Source organism: Formica exsecta, unplaced genomic scaffold, assembly GCF_003651465.1.
Source record: "Formica exsecta isolate Colony F162 unplaced genomic scaffold, ASM365146v1 scaffold72, whole genome shotgun sequence".
NCBI classification, from domain to species: Eukaryota; Metazoa; Arthropoda; class Insecta; order Hymenoptera; family Formicidae; genus Formica; species Formica exsecta.
The window spans coordinates 400,642-418,087 of record NW_021853485.1 but is presented as its reverse complement, the minus strand read 5'-3'; the positions used below and the strand labels follow the sequence as shown (position 1 = coordinate 418,087).

The window sequence follows — 17,446 nt, the reverse complement described above, 5'->3', positions numbered from 1 at the left end:
CCAACTATAAATTTCTCTAAACATCTGAAATACAAATAAAAAAAAATACTCTTTAAAATCAGAATTATAAAATCTTCGCAAATTTATCTCTAATATTGACCCTAAAAAGTTCGTATATAAAGTAATAAATGTAGAATAAAGTTTAAATATTAATATTAAATTCGCACGAGGTGTCGATAATGACAAAAAAAGATAGTCAGTACGAGGAAGCTTACGTTCTTAGGAATGGACGACCACGAGATTCAATCCACGGTGGAGTCTATACTCGGACCCGGTGTCAAGGTTGTGGACTGCGAGAAAAAGTCCTGCGTGAGAGAGGAGGAAGTCCTGCTGATAAACGGTGTACCGATCCCCCTCGAGGGGCCGGACGGAGTCGCTATACGAGAAGCCATGATAACCGGCCAGGTCCCACCGTGCGATCTTCTCAACCAGATTCTCGTCAAGGCTGGGATTCTAAGGTAGCATTGTGGATCTTTCCCTATCGTGCATACGAATTTACTCGTATTTTTACCTTCTTTCCGGTCGAAACAAACATCAGTTTCCGACAGTTTTGCATTAACGTATTATACATATCCGCTGTTTGTAACGTAGGTCAAATTCTTTATTCATCGCGTTAACTATAATAGCTAGTTTACTTCCGAATTATAATATTGATGCTAATATATGCCATGTTGCTGACATATTTATCGATGTTACTACTTATTATTCGCGAATTCATGTATCATTCAAAGATACACAATTCATACAAGATCCACATTGCTATCTTGTAAATTGGCATGGTTCTGAAGGGCTCCGGTGCGACTCGAGACATCCTTGAGCGTGAAATCGTCCATCGTGACGAAGGAAGAGGTCACCGTCGCTCGTGGCGGTAAGGTCGTTGATGAGAGGAGCCGCGAGACCAAAGAAAACAATTATTATGCGTCGTCGACGAGCGAGATATGGGAGCCGGTGGGAATCATCCATCGGCCGAGGAACATTAAGCCATTCGACAGCTCCGACGATTCCAGGCCGAACTCGAACGCCAGCTCCGATCAAGGTTACACGACCAGCAGTAACCATGTCCTTAGAGAGCGAGGCGGCGCCTCCACCACGGGATGCCCCATCTGCGAGGACAACGATCCCGAATGTGCCAGAAGATGTCTGGGAGGACTCACTGGTCTCGGAGGGAAGAAGGTTCCTGGTGTTCGGATAACTACGTCGACGGTAAGCTAAGTCTGAATCTTAAAGTCGAGTGATGTCTTGACAAGCATGAAAAAAAAAAAATTGTGTTTGCGCGTTTCTTTCAAAGAAAACGCGCGGGTACGTTTGTAGAAATTATCTTTTGTTGGCAGGTTTAAAACGAACTTTTAACTTCTTAAAAAGTTTCATCTGCTCTTGATTTTGTTTTAAAATTAGTGCAAGACAGCCCGGTTTGCGAAATAATTAATTAATAAGTTGCGATACTTATGTAGCCTAATTTGGCTATAAAAGTGATTCTTCGCATTTTTATCTTTTTACTTTTCTTCTGTCTTGCGTTCGTTTCTATTGAGTAAGTATCCCGATATAGACAAAACGTGTTGAACCTTTTATATTTCCTGGGAGCGAATAAATCGTGATAGAAAACTGCTTTCTTGAAACGAGTTACCGCATAAGTAAGTTGCCATATAAAGCAGCTTTACTCGATAGCTATGTTTATTTTTGTCATTGCTTTCTTTAATCTTTTTTTATTTTCTATTCTTTTATTTTTTTTTCATAATTTTAATGACGAAAAATTTAATATATCCGTTAAAAAATTTTATGCTCCGACATTCTTGAAATGCATCTGACTGCATTTTTAATAATGTAACTCTCCTTCTCTCTCTCTCTCTATTATTCGAGAATTTTTTATTTAATTATGTACGTGCTTAATATTTTTTTCCTTAAGAGAATATAACTTTATGATCACGCGCTTGAACGCACGTGGGGCAAAACGTTACTTTACTTACTAGAATAGTAAGTCGATGCTATGAAAAAGTCAGTGCACTCGTTTGTTATTCGAGGTTCATGCGACAGGACTTTAACGATCCGAGTTGTTTCCCGCGTTCTTAAAGTGCAGAGGTGATGTTGAGTAAGAAGTAGATAGGTAGAGTAAAAAAAAGATGAGTTAACTCGCGTCTTAATATTATATCCAACAAGAAAACACCATGATCGTTATGGGCGTTCATGCCTTGCGAATCGAATAAGTCGCGTTGTTTATATACAAAAACGCAGAGAAGCATCAAAACATTATTTCCCATTCGCTTAATAGTCATCAAGCAAGAACAGTGAGCTGGTACTGTCGGTCAAAAAATTCGTCTTGTCCCTCTTACAGAAAATTTGTTTTGTTTTCCTCGAATTTTTAAATCAATTTATAATTTTTTTCGTAATGTATAAAATAAATTCGTAAAAAAATAGAAAATCTATAAAATCTATAAAGTATAATTATTCAAATTAGAAATATAATTTTCTTCATATAGGATACTAGAAACCAATGATTTGTTAAGAAATCTGAATGTATAATACTATATCTATTATTAGATTCATTATCTGTTATTTTTTACAGTGAGGTATTATATTTACTCCATTTTAAATAATTAGTTTTTTAAATGTATTTGTTCATAAGAAATATTTGCATGCATTTACAATCGATAGCTGCAGAATATGATAAATGATAACATATTGACATAATGTGATACATCTAGAAATTTCTACTGCACTTTTTTGATTTGCATAGAATTGATTTTCCTTTTTTCTTTTTTTTTTTAGTTATATTTTCTATATCTTTTTTATTCTCTTTTCTAATTTTATTTTTGTTTAGTTAGATTTTTCTTTTTATTTTCTTCTGATTATATTTTGTTAGATAATATTTATAGAATAGAAATTTAAAAATTTATTTTTTTTTGAAAGGATACATATAAAAAGAAATTAAAAGAAAAAGACTCGTTTAGTCTTGTATATAATTACAAGTCTAAATGAAGTCAATTAATTAAAGATGTAAATTGTTATTTTTTATTATCTTACATCATATATATATATGTATCTTTCTTTTACTCAATTGGTAACTAATGTCTAAACAGAAATTATTTTCCGACTGAGAGCATCAGATTTTGCCAGTTGCAGTGATCTGCTTTACCCTTCGTAGTTTTGATAACAAGTTGCTGTAGATGGTATAGCACCGACTGTACATAGGACAGTCATCGGTTATGTCTGTTCCTTCTCTGTCTTCAACAGACAAGCTGCAAATTGTATCTTCGATAAATGTTAAATACGGAAATATTCTTATCTACATTTGAAAATTTAGATATCAAAATTCTTTTCTCTCTCTCATATATTCTATTTCTTAAAAATATTACGAGCTAACAATAAGAGCTGAAAAAAGAAAATATATATAAAAGCTACGACCTTTTATATAGAACATAAAGTAAAATTTTATCTCTTCGATTTTTAATGTATTATTATATTAAAATTTATTGCGCTCTTAATTAAAATACTGCATAGGCCGTTATACACATAAAACATCTTAAATGTATATTTTATTTTAAACATATTTGTTTCATTTTACGTTTGTGTTTAGTGTATATATATATACATACACACACATATATATTTTAGTGCATCACGTCTCATCATTATTGATTTTTTCAACACGTCGTCTTCAGGGCGTATCACGAAAACTTCACACATATGACAGTTTCAAATTTCAAACTGTCAGAAACATAACAGTGGCTGAAACGTGATCAGCCTACTCGGCATGACCTTATATAGGATTTTTGTTTACTTTTCAGGACGGTGCAATACACCCATTCCGACAACTTGACATTCCTTGCATTTTCTTTGAAATACATGTCCGCGTCCATGATATTACTGCTGCATAAACAGAGATATGCGCATTGATATTCATCCACCGCTTATTGGTCTTTCTCTCATATCCTAAACATGATTGCGCACATTGTTTTTTTTTGTATATATTTCAAAACACAGACACAAAGCAGTCTGTAAGAATAATTCGTTGTATTTTAACTTCTAAAAATATGCTATCGAATTATGAACAATCATAATAGCTACAGTTTATGTAATCAAAGGAAATTATAATAAGAGTAAGATCCACACATTGGCTGTGAATAGAAAGAATATCGCTGACAATTTTTTCAAAAAATCGAATATACTTCAGATAAATACACAATTTTCAAAAAATCGCGCACGTTTCGGATAAATACAAATATATCGAACTTTGGATATTTTACTAACGGATTTGCACGGATTTGGAATGGATAAGCGGATGTATCGCTTGTTACGCGACGAACTGGACCGAGCTATTACATGATGGTCTTTATAGGCACACGCATCTGTGGTCAAGCGAATAGAAAATTATCTCGTTCGTTGGGCTTACAACGTTGATTACCGATTTGCCGGTGGATTTTCGCGTAGATATCTCGCTACCGATGCAATGGCGTCAACGAATCGCCGGCAACGGGATACTAGCCTCTGGTGTCTGTGCGGGAAATGGGAATGAGAAAACCGATCGATAAATCCAATTAAATTTTGTTACGCCGCCATCGGTAGTAGCGGCAACATCAACGACACAGTAGCCGGTGGTCATGACGGCCTGACATACGCCAAATTGCATTTTATGCGCGAACGTCGATCTCGAGCTCGCAAGATCATCTTTTGGCCGTAGAGAACTGCGGCTGAAGGGAACACTTTCATCATTGACGAATCTGTCACACTTGTATGTAGTTCTACGCGCGCGTGAATTTCTATTTATAAATAATTTATTTTTATATACATATATATCATATATGTTTAATATATATTTTACGAGATAAACATTTTACTTATTTGCACATATCGAATGTAAGTGTAGTTTTCTCGAATAATGATGGTCTTAGTTAATTAAAAATTTAAATTGGAAAGGAGAATTTTGCGATACGTTTTGAATGTCAAACATAGAATTGGCAAATCAAGGCGGTATATATTGAATAAATTATTTGCATATATCTATACGTCATCATCGACAAACAATATATATTTATTTATTTTATTATTAAATTATCTGCTCATAAAAGAATTTTGCGGCGGTAAATGACTATATATGTAGGCTATGTCCATTGTAATTGAATTTGAAATGGCATTTTCATTATTAAGCTTTTTCCCATTCGCGTTCATCGATATTCACTGCGATTATTCTGGTAGTGCTTGAATTAGATTTGAATGATCAGAGTGTTGGCAATGCGATAAAATAATTTTGATAATAAATACATAATTCCATTCTATTGTATCGCATAAATTTACATATCTGTATAATATTTAATATGTTTGCATGTAAAATGAGTCTAATAATTGCATAAAAATTACTACGTAAATTACGAATTTGTCATTTTAATTCTATGAAGCCACATGATCGATACTTTTGTAGTCTTTTTGGTATTGATCGATACCGTTCGTACGTTTGTTAAACCAAATGAATCGACGTTGAATTCATCTTGACCACGGACATCTTGCACGTTTGTCTATAACCACCATCGGTGTCTATCTGCTAGCCGTTTCTCTCCGCACATTTTGACCACCCAGATTCCGTTTCTCTCGGACTATTAATACGCGTTTCCGCGTCCAGTGCGTCTGGGAGCGACTAGAAACGCTAGCCAAAACTAGAGACCAGTGGCTGTCCGTGTCTCGTACAAGGTGGAATTTCCATCTCGGTTCTTCAACCTCGCGTTTTCCTCGCGAATTCAGTGACGGTGATCGACCGGCTTTGATCGAAGCGAGATACGAAGGAAACCCTTCCATTCGTCTCGCTGCCAAGTGAACTTTCAAATGTCGAGAATGAGAGAGAGCTTTTCTCTTCGATGTCACCGACGATTCCTCGAGATGGATGCCCGAGAACGACTTCATCGTTGAAAACGGGTCGCGGCATCGTTGGTACGAAATGACGCAGACAAGTCGTTGCGATTGAATCAGTTTTAATCTTCAACTGACAAACGGTCTGATTCGTTTGATCTCAATGCGTCAATTCTTTATTCACTTAAGTAACAAGTGGTATTCTATTAAAGACGATTTCATAATTTTTTATCGATTTTTATGTTTTTTTTTATTTATTAGAAACGCGTAGTTAAAAGTTATAGTATTTTTTTTATTGTTGTATTGTATTATATTGTTTGCGCAATTAGTTTGATTACGCGAAAAAAAATTTGAGATACGTGCTCGGTGTAATGTTTTTATCTAACAACCTAGTATAGTATATATTTTTAATTTATATAAATAATAATTAAAAATTATATACACTTTTTTCTTGGGAATTAAGATTGAAATAAGTTTATGTGTAATATTCAATTTTGCAAAACTGAGATGTTTACGAAATCTTATAAACTTTAATAATGATTGTTTTATCAAAATTAATCCAAACATAGTTGCACTGAAAACGGTCTGATTCGTTTGATCTCAATGCGTCAATTCTTTATTCACTTAAGTAACAAGTGGTATTCTATTAAAGACGATTTCATAATTTTTTATCGATTTTTATGTTTTTTTTTATTTATTAGAAACGCGTAGTTAAAAGTTATAGTATTTTTTTTATTGTTGTATTGTATTATATTGTTTGCGCAATTAGTTTGATTACGCGAAAAAAAATTTGAGATACGTGCTCGGTGTAATGTTTTTATCTAACAACCTAGTATAGTATATAATATATATATATAGAGAGAGAGAGAGAGAGAGAGAGAGAGAGAAAAGATTTAAAATTTTATAATTATAGAACGCGATGGTGTAAAAAGATTCATCTTTTTTATAATATAAACAACAAAAACAAACAACAAATTCCGCAGGAAGTGTAGTGTAATTTGAACAAAATGCTTGTTTCGCGATTTTGTAAATGTCCGAGTGTATCCTGCGTTAGGAATTGCGTTCGATAGGCCACCACCATAAATCTTCCCTTGGAGAACTCGACGAGAGCCATCTTGTTTCTTTCTCCGTCTTTCGCGTCTTCTCCTCTTTTCCCTCTATCCTTCCCTCCTTTCCGCTTGCAACTCTGCTCGTGTTTCCTCGTCGAACGCTTTTCCTAGCAAATAGCTGCACCGGGCCAGATTTATCGATATACCCTTACAACGGGCATTCGGGTTCTTATTTACTCAGGGCGAATGCTTCTCCTTGACAAAGGAAATATTCGAAGCTAAGACGATCGATCGATCGAAATTAATACGACGTATCGTCTTGTGAACTTTTGAGAAAATCAACATGGAGAAAGGACAGTGCGTTCAGGATACTTTACCTATGATGTACGGAATTATGATAGCATTTCTTACATGTTTGGTTGGCTATGCATTATGGGTGAGTTTTATCTATATTTAACAATTATTCCTTTGCACATTTATATATCTTTAGTATTCAATCTAAAATGTCTTCAGTAACCATTCAATGATTATGTTACATTATAATATCCAATTTTTTCTTTTTTTACATTTTACATTATTAATAAATTAATAAAGTAAAATAGTCTATCTATTTAGTTTTGTTTTACAAAACGTTAATAAATTTGTTGTTAAGTCTAGATATTTGTTATAAAATAAAAGCTTTCGTTTATAATATATATATATATATTATATATAATTTTTAAAATGTCACTATAATAGTATATATCACTAGAAAAATGTCAGAAACGTTAATATGCAAGTTTATCTCTTCAAACCATTTAGCATTTTTGCGAAGAAAGAGTCGTGATATTTCCAGCGGAAAAATGCTAATCTCCTTGAGGCAATAAATCCTGAGTAATCAACTTATTTTCAAAAGAGCAAGAGCGCAGTGTCTTTTTTTTTTTTTAAAGAAACGTTTTTTCTCAACTGCACGATGACGAACAAATTTATTCGCGTAATTAAGCAAGCTTAGCTATGTACTGTGCAGAGATAAGGCACGGCGTCGCCAGAAAATGCTATCGCACATAATCAAAGGTAAACGATTCACTATGTACGTTCGTGAACGACGCACGTTGACTCGGAAATTATTTCCGCGTTTGAAGGCAAAGCGCACAGTTCTCTGTTTCCGCTTATATTAGAGAGAAGCAAGAGCGGTGCGCGAACAGGTAGTTGTCGTAGCACTCGATATCGCCGGCATTGTTTGCCGTAATCGCCGCTCGCAGGACGAACTGTAATCCGCAGACTCGCATACATTTCGCGTAGGTCGAATGCCTGCTCGAGGACGCGCCGACTGCTAAATTATGGTCGCGTAATTAAGATGCGAGCCAATTGTTTCATACGGGTTAGTCCGAGCGAAGGGAGACGACGAGCTTAACTTACCTCGTAATATGGACGCCGGAATATTACCTCGGTTCTCGTATCTCCGCTATTCACGATTGTTTAGTTCGATATCACAGACAAAGTTTCGCATCTGGCTCCGATAATAAGAAGACTATGATCTGTTTAATTAAAGATTAAAAAGTTTAGAGAGAAATTCTTGATTAAAACTATGGAAAGATATCATTTGGAAACAGATGTTTTCTTCTGCCAAACAAACATATCACATTCGACATTATTTCTCTCTCAAACGTATATTAAATTTGTTAAAATAATTGAAATTTATTAAATTATTAAATTTAATAATATAACTAACAATTCACAATTATTTGATATAAAACAAAAATAGAATGACAAAAATGTATCACATTGATGTGCGGAAGAAATTATTGACAAAAATATTTATCTTGTTTCATAATATTTATATCAAATATCATATGTTTCTCCTGGCTTATAGAAATTACATGTATACAGAGAAATTATTTTCTGTCAGCACCTTTTAATCATTATGATGTAACATTTAGTGATGTAGTTTTATCATTATAATGTAATATTTAGGATGGAGCCTAACCATCAATATAATATGTTGCACTTTGATTGTTACTATAATGACGTAATGATGCGATATTATGGGTGCGTTATAGGAATCGATCGTTTGCCTGATGTAATTACAGACCGAAGCATTATCAGATGCACACGCAAGATATGATTATTATCGCCGCAGGTGCTCGCACGGACAAACGTACAAAGCATCCCGATAATGGCTGGTCTACAACAATAGACGCAGGATGTAGATACAGGTGTAAGCATGCAGAAATGTAGATGGGTCTTTTTCAAAGATTTAGTTGTGAATTTAACTTTCTTTTTCCGCTCTTTTTTTCTGCATTGTATTTGTCATCAAAATTACAATTCATATTTACACAATTCACATTTAATGTTGAATATTATTGTATAGTTAATTTTTCTGCCGTTTGTGCATTGAGACTTTATTCTGTCTATAACAAATTAAAAAGAACTATTTTTTATTATTTGATTAATCTGATCATTTTTATTATAATGACATTATTAATAGTGTGTACGCTACATTATGATACATAGCTCACTGATGTTGAGTTCTGATTGACTAATACAACATTACTCTGTCAGTCAACAATTCAACCGCAATGAAATTTGCGCCCTGCCTCTATTATAGACCATAATACGGCGAGAATAACGGAATGTTGTTAGCGAATACGATGTTTGTTTTTCTGAAGCGGTTTGCTGCGCCGCGGGCGAATGAGAAATGATCGTTTGCGGTGCAATTATCGCGTTAAAACGCAAAAGCGAGTGGTTAATGTCGCGTGCAAGTCTTCATAATTTACCTGCGTATATGGGTCCAGTTAACAAGCATACCCTTAAAAAAAAAAAAAAAAAAAAAAAAACAGACGTAATTGCATTTCCAATTATACAAGACGAGCATGTAAAACGATTATTTTGGTTGTGTTTACATCGACATTATATCGTTTATGATTACGACGTGTATGTATATAGCACGTGCAGTTTAATGTATGTATGTATAACGTGAACACGTAAATAGACCCGTGTACTTACATGACGTTGAATATTATCTATTTTGAGAACATCTATTTTGAGATGTTATCCAACAGAGAAATCGTGTTTTGTTAAAAATTCATTTTTATCTTTTTTATTTATTTTTATTGAGCATTTTTATTCTGTATTTTACGTAGAGGGCTACTTATAAGCCGTGTTGTTGGGAACATATGATATATCGTTTTCTGATTTAAAGTATAGGAGTGAATATAATAGTGAGATATGATAGGTCAGATTTATTCTCCGATGAATTTTTCGTACTTGTACAATACTTGGTCGATCTGTTGAGAAGAGATCGTTCTATTTCGCGATGGAACGCTTTCTGGTACTTCTCTGGACTGTAAATAGAATACTTGTAGAACGACTTTACATAATCGCGATCTCTCCTTATATATGTATAGGTCTTCTGGTGTTTTTGAAGCTCTTGAAATGTATTTCAGATATACATTTATTGAAGATATCTTTTATAATTGGAATTTAAAATACAACGTTTTCTCTCTCCTGTCATTTAAATTGTATTACTAGCCAATATATAATAGTTACCACAAAAAACTGCAGTTGCTAATTTTTTTAAGCATCGTTGTAACAACATTTTGTGTATGCCACATTTATTATCTGTCATTTAGTATTTTATTATGTATTTTATTATGTATTTTATTATGTTTTTATTACACATTTACATAGCAAGTATAGTTCGCGTTTATACATCTGATATTACTTCGCGAATATTTTTGTTGCGCGTGCTTGAATTCGTAAGTTAATCGAAGTTGGTTTAGACGCAATTGGCAGGGGGCAACATAAAATGCGAATCACCGACATTTCGATATCGAAAACATATTTTAGGAGAAGCTGTTACGCGATGGCAAAATGCGGTATCGCAATCCCCTCTTTACGATCGAACTTTAACGGTGAGAGAAGATTTATTTATTCTCTGTGGCGTGGCATAAAGCGATGATACTTTCCACCGACGCTCCATTTCATTCTTTCTGCGCGCTCTGTGGCAAGAATCCGCCTCGAATAATCTGCTCCGTTTTCTTCCAATCTTTTCTATTTGCCTGACGAATTTCTTTCTCGCGAATTTTTTGCATCAAAGATAGCTGCGGGTTTTCTCACCTACTCGCGACGGCATACGATTTAGAATCTTTATTAGTTGTGCACGAATATTTTCAGTACATGATAAATTTTGTGCGCTTTTTCTCAATGCAATAGAAAATTGCGATTTTTGATATATACGCGCGCGATTTATTTTAATTAAAAAGTTTTAATAACAAACTCGGGGAGCCGTATGTCCTTTCATATTGAGATTCGTCAATTTATCGAAAATTTTACTATAATTTTGATCGTGTTAGCTTTCAGTTTAATGCTTGAATAGGAACCCATCAAGTTTTAAAATTTTCTCTCTCGAATTTGAAAAATAATACCTTTTTTCACGTGTTGTTTCGTGATTACAATTTCTCGACGTTAAACGATATAACTCTCTTATCTAGTTTTGATTTAATTATATATATTCCCTTTCTTGCGCTACATCAATCAACGAAGATTCACAAACATCCGTTACGACCGAATCGTAATAAAAAGGGCTTCAGTGTAATTTTAATCGAGGAGCGTTCAGGCGATAGCAAAAACTTTTTGCGAGGAGACCGAGAGTTTCCCAGAATCGTCGATTGCCCTTTCGTTCTTGTCGTCTTGTCTGTTTCTCTTCTACGGTTTTTCCTTTATAGTCTCTGCATTATTCTCTTAAACGTTATTCTCTTTAGCCTGCATGAACAATTAAGCAATTTACGTGTCGAGATAATGACTCTGCAGGAGATCAGTTCTTTAACATAGTTAGGCCGACTTTTAGATTATCATTATTTTATTCAAACTTCTTTTTTTATTAGACAAAACTTGATATTTAGACAAGATACACGTGCATTAATATTGACACAAATTATTAATTATAATAATATTAATTTTTAACTAACTTGACGATAGAATCGGCTTTTGTAAATTTTAATTTTACTTTTAATTTAAAAAATTAAATAATAGGAATTATATTATATATCATATACTTGCATTAATCACTATCTTGTATTATCTTAATTTGGACATTTTGAGATATTGATTTTTGCACTGAAATATATAGTTGATAATTTTCCGTGTCAGAACCTAATGCTACAACTATCGTTGTGTAGCCGATCTCTTTTGTTAGTTCATGTAAAAGCTCTGCCGTCACGTTTGCTCATTCGCAGCAGCAGATTTGTGCCTTTGAATAAAAGATGAATCACGGGCTAACATTTCATACAATGTATGAAGATTGTAACTGTTAATTCAATATCTGAATTTATTCTCGCTATGATCTTCAACGTCATACTCTTTCTTCTCCGTCAAGTGAATATATTTTTTTACCTCGAAAGAATGATTGTTTTTAACTTGATTTGACTTTTGAGATTTTTAGTTTGCTTTTTATTGTAAAAGTCTTTGGAAATTATTTGTGGGATTGAGAAATTTTATAGCGACAGTTTCTTAACAATACAAGTGCGAATGAAAATCAATAGAAATAAAATCATGCATCAACCATCATATATATTTGTACAAATATTCGCTTTTGTAAAGAAATATATGCAAAACGATGTGTATTAAATATTAAGAAATAAAAGGAAATATTATTTTGTAGAGTTATATAGGATTTGTACAAATATTTGTGCGGTCATACTTGATGAAAAACTTAAGGGCGCAGTCTGACGCGTGTTTTTAATGTTGCGAAAGAATTTATTGCCATGTCTAAGGATTTCTTTTCCAAGAACGTTGCTTTTCTCAGGCTTACTCTAGTAAAACGTCGTTTTATTTCCTGCGTGTTTTTCCTCAACAACTTTTATATTGCCTCGTTGCAACGGGTTGTGCGACGAAAAAATTTCTGCGACCGCAAAAGGAAGAGTAGACGATAGATGTTATCAGACAAACATACCGATTTGTACAATTAATATGGGTACATAAGGTACAATTACAGGTTACATGCAAAATGCTTAATTAGGTACCACGAGATAACAATATCACGAAATGTCAACATGTTGCGTTAATAGAGCGAACAAAACAATTGTTTATTGTATCCAACTGTATATTGGTTTATTGCTGTATATACAATATTTAGGAATTCTCATTATTGGACTTTTCACTATTTCGTCAAGAAATTTAACTAGATGTAAAATGTCGTAATTTTATTTGACTGATATAATTTTACTAGAATATTATATAGTTTTTCTATTATTTTATATCAATAAGAAATTGAGAATATTTTCGTATTACTCTATCAAAAGGACCTTATCCAAAGTTGTTTTTGTGCTTTGTGTTTATTGGGTGCATAATGTTATCATATTGTTAGTAATAAATCAACTGTTTATTTGACTTTCATGATGGAAATTACAATTTTGTTATACGACATAAGTACGATCATTAAAATGCATTTTACGATTTCGCGTCGTGTGTATTTTTAATATAACTAATAAGAAAGAAATTATTTAATGATGTCCAGATATACCAGAAAAGCATGTTGAATAATAAAGTTATTGCATTTGATAATATTTTTTAATTATCTGTGTTTTGGCCAAATACTTGACATAAAAGCATATGAAAAAAAATTATTATTTTGTAGAAATGGGATTTAATCGAATGACATTTAAAATTATTTAATTTTCATTAAAAATTAAATAATTACTATTATTTGCGATATCATTAATCAATTATATGAAGGAATATATCTGATTTAAAGCATCTTATTTAAAATCTTTAGACGATTATTATTTGGCGATAAATTTTCATATAGTTACTCAATTCGAATATAACAAAAATAAGATAAAGTAAAAGCAATTTAATGAAAAGCTTTTTTTAGATACGGAATGGGACGTATGGAACTTGTATACAACAAGATATTGGTATATCTACATCATTCTGTTCAATATACGATTGCAAAGCTTGCGTTAGAAATTTTAGATTTCTTAGAAACAGGCGATTGTTAAGATCAATATTTGTTCTATAATTGTTCCAATAATTGAGTTTTGGATATCGAGAAGGGTCAAAATCGTTTGAAACTTTTCCGTATGAAGTCTCAGCTAGTTCCTTATTATGCTCGTCAATTATTAATCGCTGCGTCGAGTCTGCTTGCGAATTCTCATAGCTTGGGTGAGTTAATGATTGGGAAGATCCTTTGACTTGGCTCGGCCTTGATCCCGGTTTCACGGTCAAGTGTTTAGCTCCGTGTGTTTGATGCATCAAGATATCCTCGAGGAATTCCTTCGGAAGTGAGGTGACACTCATGCCCCATTGACCAACCAAATCGTGCTTTTCGTCTTTCTTGCCTTCGGTATGCTCCTTATTTTTCCGGTGCATCGGTAGTCGGAATATATTCTCTAGAAATTCCATAGGCGGCGACAAAATGCTCATACCCCATCTACCAGGCTGAAACGATCCTCCATGATTCAGCGGTCGCCCTGTCGTGTCCTTCTCCTTCGCATCGTCCCCCTCCTCATTGCTCTTTCGCGTCAATAGTTTCGTCGTTACGATCTTCTCGTCATGCCTCTTACTGTCCTTGCTGTTTTTCTCTTTATCATTTTGAGAGAGATTGGGTTGTCTGGGATATTCCCTCACAGGAGATTCTTCAGAATTACTCTTATAATTTAAATTCTCACCGCTATTTGAATATTTCTTGATATTTCTACGCGTATTATCAGAACTAGGTTGAATTTTCGATTCTTGCGAGATCGATTCTTTAGAATGCGAATCTATTTTGGAGGTGAGCGAGCGATCCTCCTCAAGTTCGCTTCTTGCATAATCCGCCACAGTTGTGTTCTCTGCGTCGAATGGCTCTTCCTTTATATCAGATATTTCGTAGTCCTTATATCGTTGATGAGACACAACGTGTGCCTCTTGAATAATTTCTGCAGACGGATTTTCTACGCTCACATTCCATAGATCGAGTTTTCTATTTGATCCATCGACATTTGCATCCGCAGATTGTAACAAGGAAGAATCGTGGAGATCTTTCGCGCTTGCACTGTCTTGATCGATTGAAGGTTGTGCGAGTGTCATCAGAATAGTAGGATCAAGTTGCTGTAATAAGAATAATTATATATATAACAATTTTTTTATGAGTTTAAGACTTATATGTCTCACTCTTATGTTTTTTATCTTTTTATAAAGTTTGTAAAGAGCACTGCTTTTATGATTTTATAACTGTATAAAAAATTTTCAAAATGATGTTTAAGTTATGAGAAGAGTTTTGCAAAGCTAGTTTTACATAAAACAGATTTACGAATATATATTACAAATAGACTCTGAAAATATATTGATTAACACTAATTATTTTATTAATTGATTAGTAACTTTATTTTTTTTTAATTATCTTTAGAGATATTCTAATAATTTGAATTTATATATAATTCTGTTTTCTTTACATTTTCATCATATTCTGCGTTTTTCCTCTCCAAAAAACATTGGTATATAAAATATATAAAAATTATTAATAATAACACATTATGAAAGTTTATAATGTATGATATTATAACGTCATGATACAAGAACTATGAAGTATATCAAAGAATAATTTGTCTTTGTAGTTTTCCTGGATACTCTGTATCAAAGTATAGTAGCGTTAAAAGTACATGTGCATTAACGTAACGTTACCTCTATAAAAAGAGCAATTTCCTTATATTCTCACCGTGATCGATTCATCGTTCGTAAGTTTGTTCGCTCTCGTAGTTTCTTCGACAATGTCGAGGGCGAGTTTTTCGTTCTCGTTTCTTTTGTATGGTACCCATTTTTCTCTCTTCTGTCGGCTTATCTCTTGCATTTTCTTTATCCATGGATCCGCTATCCTTTGTTCCGGATTCTCTGGTTTTGTAAATTCTATCCCTGCTTTTTTCTCCGTCGATTCTTTCCTGTTGGAGAATAACCAGCTCCGTTTAATTTTATTTGCAATAATCTATTATTTCATATAGATTGTCTCGCTTAAAGATTTATTTACTCATAATTTATAATTATTATTTCTTGCTATAAGCGAGAAAATGAGTAAATATATATCGCGCCTCTTTTGATGATCTTCATAAAAAATTATTTCTCGAACAGTCTTATGATTTATCTAATTCTTGGAGAGAGAAAGAGAGATTATATTTTTTATATTATTATTATGTATATATTATGTATATTTTATATTATTATGTATTTTCTTAATTTAAACGCAAGATTTTTCCACAGAATAGGAATTAAAATGAGAATTTTATAAATATTTTGTGTATTGGATGAACGCAGTGACTGACTGCGGTTTACCGGAATACCTCAGGCCATAATGCTCGGGTGGTTTCCAGTTGTAATTCGGTAACCACTGAATGTTGTTTCTCTGCCTTGAAACCGCGAGGTTCTTCTCGAGCTGTCTTGAGTCAGTATAATCTGCAAACAAGACAGTTGCTGTATACTTGGCCCTAAAGGCGAGGGTTAATCACCGCACTTGGTTACACTTCGAACATATAATACGAAGTAAATTGGACCACTTGAAGAGCTAGGCGTCCTTGTCAAAGAGCCAGTTAATGTCTCTTGCCATGCGTCTCCTGGCTTCTTCGTTCGTCAAACTTGAAGATATGTTAATTTTATGCCAAAGTAACTATGCACATGGTTATTAAACTTTAATTGCGTCATTAACAAATACATAAATATTAACTTACTATAGCAATTATATTTTCAATTTACAATTTAAATACTCATTTATTATCTATCACAAGATATTTATCAATCATCTTTTATTTTTGTTGTTGAATCTTTATCATCGTTTATTATTTCTTCTTTTCAATTTATATTATTTATTTTTTGCCACTCCAACTTTTCAACAAATGTGACTATAATGCATTTCAATATTTCTGGATTTAATTTTGATATCTCATTGATTAAATACAGTGCTAATATAAAAAGATTGTTTGCGCAGCAAAGCGTGAAGGCGATAAATGCGGGAGGGAGAATGAAATTCGCGTAACACGTGCTAGCTCGTAAACGTACAATGAAACGAGTCGCTTCGGCGACATATAGTCAGGTCGGAGCTGCACGCTCTCAGCCGCAATCGGAGCACAGTTTAACGATATTTAATTGCCAGCGAGGCACGGATGGTAATTGAAAAGATAAAAGCGTAGTAAAGCGGGAACCGTCGTCGTTCCCCCTTCCCCATGTAGAGTCCATTTGCTGGTATTTACTTTTGATTCGTCAACTGTGCCCGACACCCGTGTACATGCGCATACAGAGATGCATGTATATCATTTCTACGGCCATTTTTCGTCGTATTCTATTTCGTTTATTTTGTTTTGCGGGAAAACTCTAGCTATCAAATCACTTTGATGTTAAAGAAATATTTATTCTTGACTAGTTGATTTTAACTGGATTTAATTCTATATGCGACAAAAAAAAATGAGTTTAACTCGGAGGATTTATGTTTTTGTTTAAAACAGAGTGACATCGTTTCAGGCTCTACTATCATGTTAATTTTTCCACTGTTTGTTATTATTTTTTCAATAATTTTTTAATTATATATTTATATATATTATAACTTTTATTTTATTACT

General features: G+C 33.4%; 2 protein-coding genes across 2 annotated transcripts in view; one reads left to right on the top strand and one right to left on the bottom strand.

Annotated features, from left to right (window-relative positions):
- Positions 1 to 17,446, top strand: part of LOC115243590 — a 273,190-nt gene that overhangs the window by 78,403 nt on the left and 177,341 nt on the right. The gene's annotated exons all lie outside the window — the stretch shown is intronic.
- Positions 12,958 to 17,446, bottom strand: part of LOC115243670 — an 8,001-nt gene continuing 3,512 nt past the window's right edge. The window contains exons 2-4 of the mRNA XM_029820831.1: positions 16,178 to 16,289; positions 15,562 to 15,781; positions 12,958 to 14,954 (exon numbers count right to left, since the gene is read on the bottom strand). Of these exons, the coding sequence (XP_029676691.1) occupies positions 13,734 to 14,954; positions 15,562 to 15,781; positions 16,178 to 16,289 (1,553 nt within the window). The 3' untranslated portion in view covers positions 12,958 to 13,733. The remainder of the gene's footprint in view (positions 14,955 to 15,561; positions 15,782 to 16,177; positions 16,290 to 17,446) is intronic.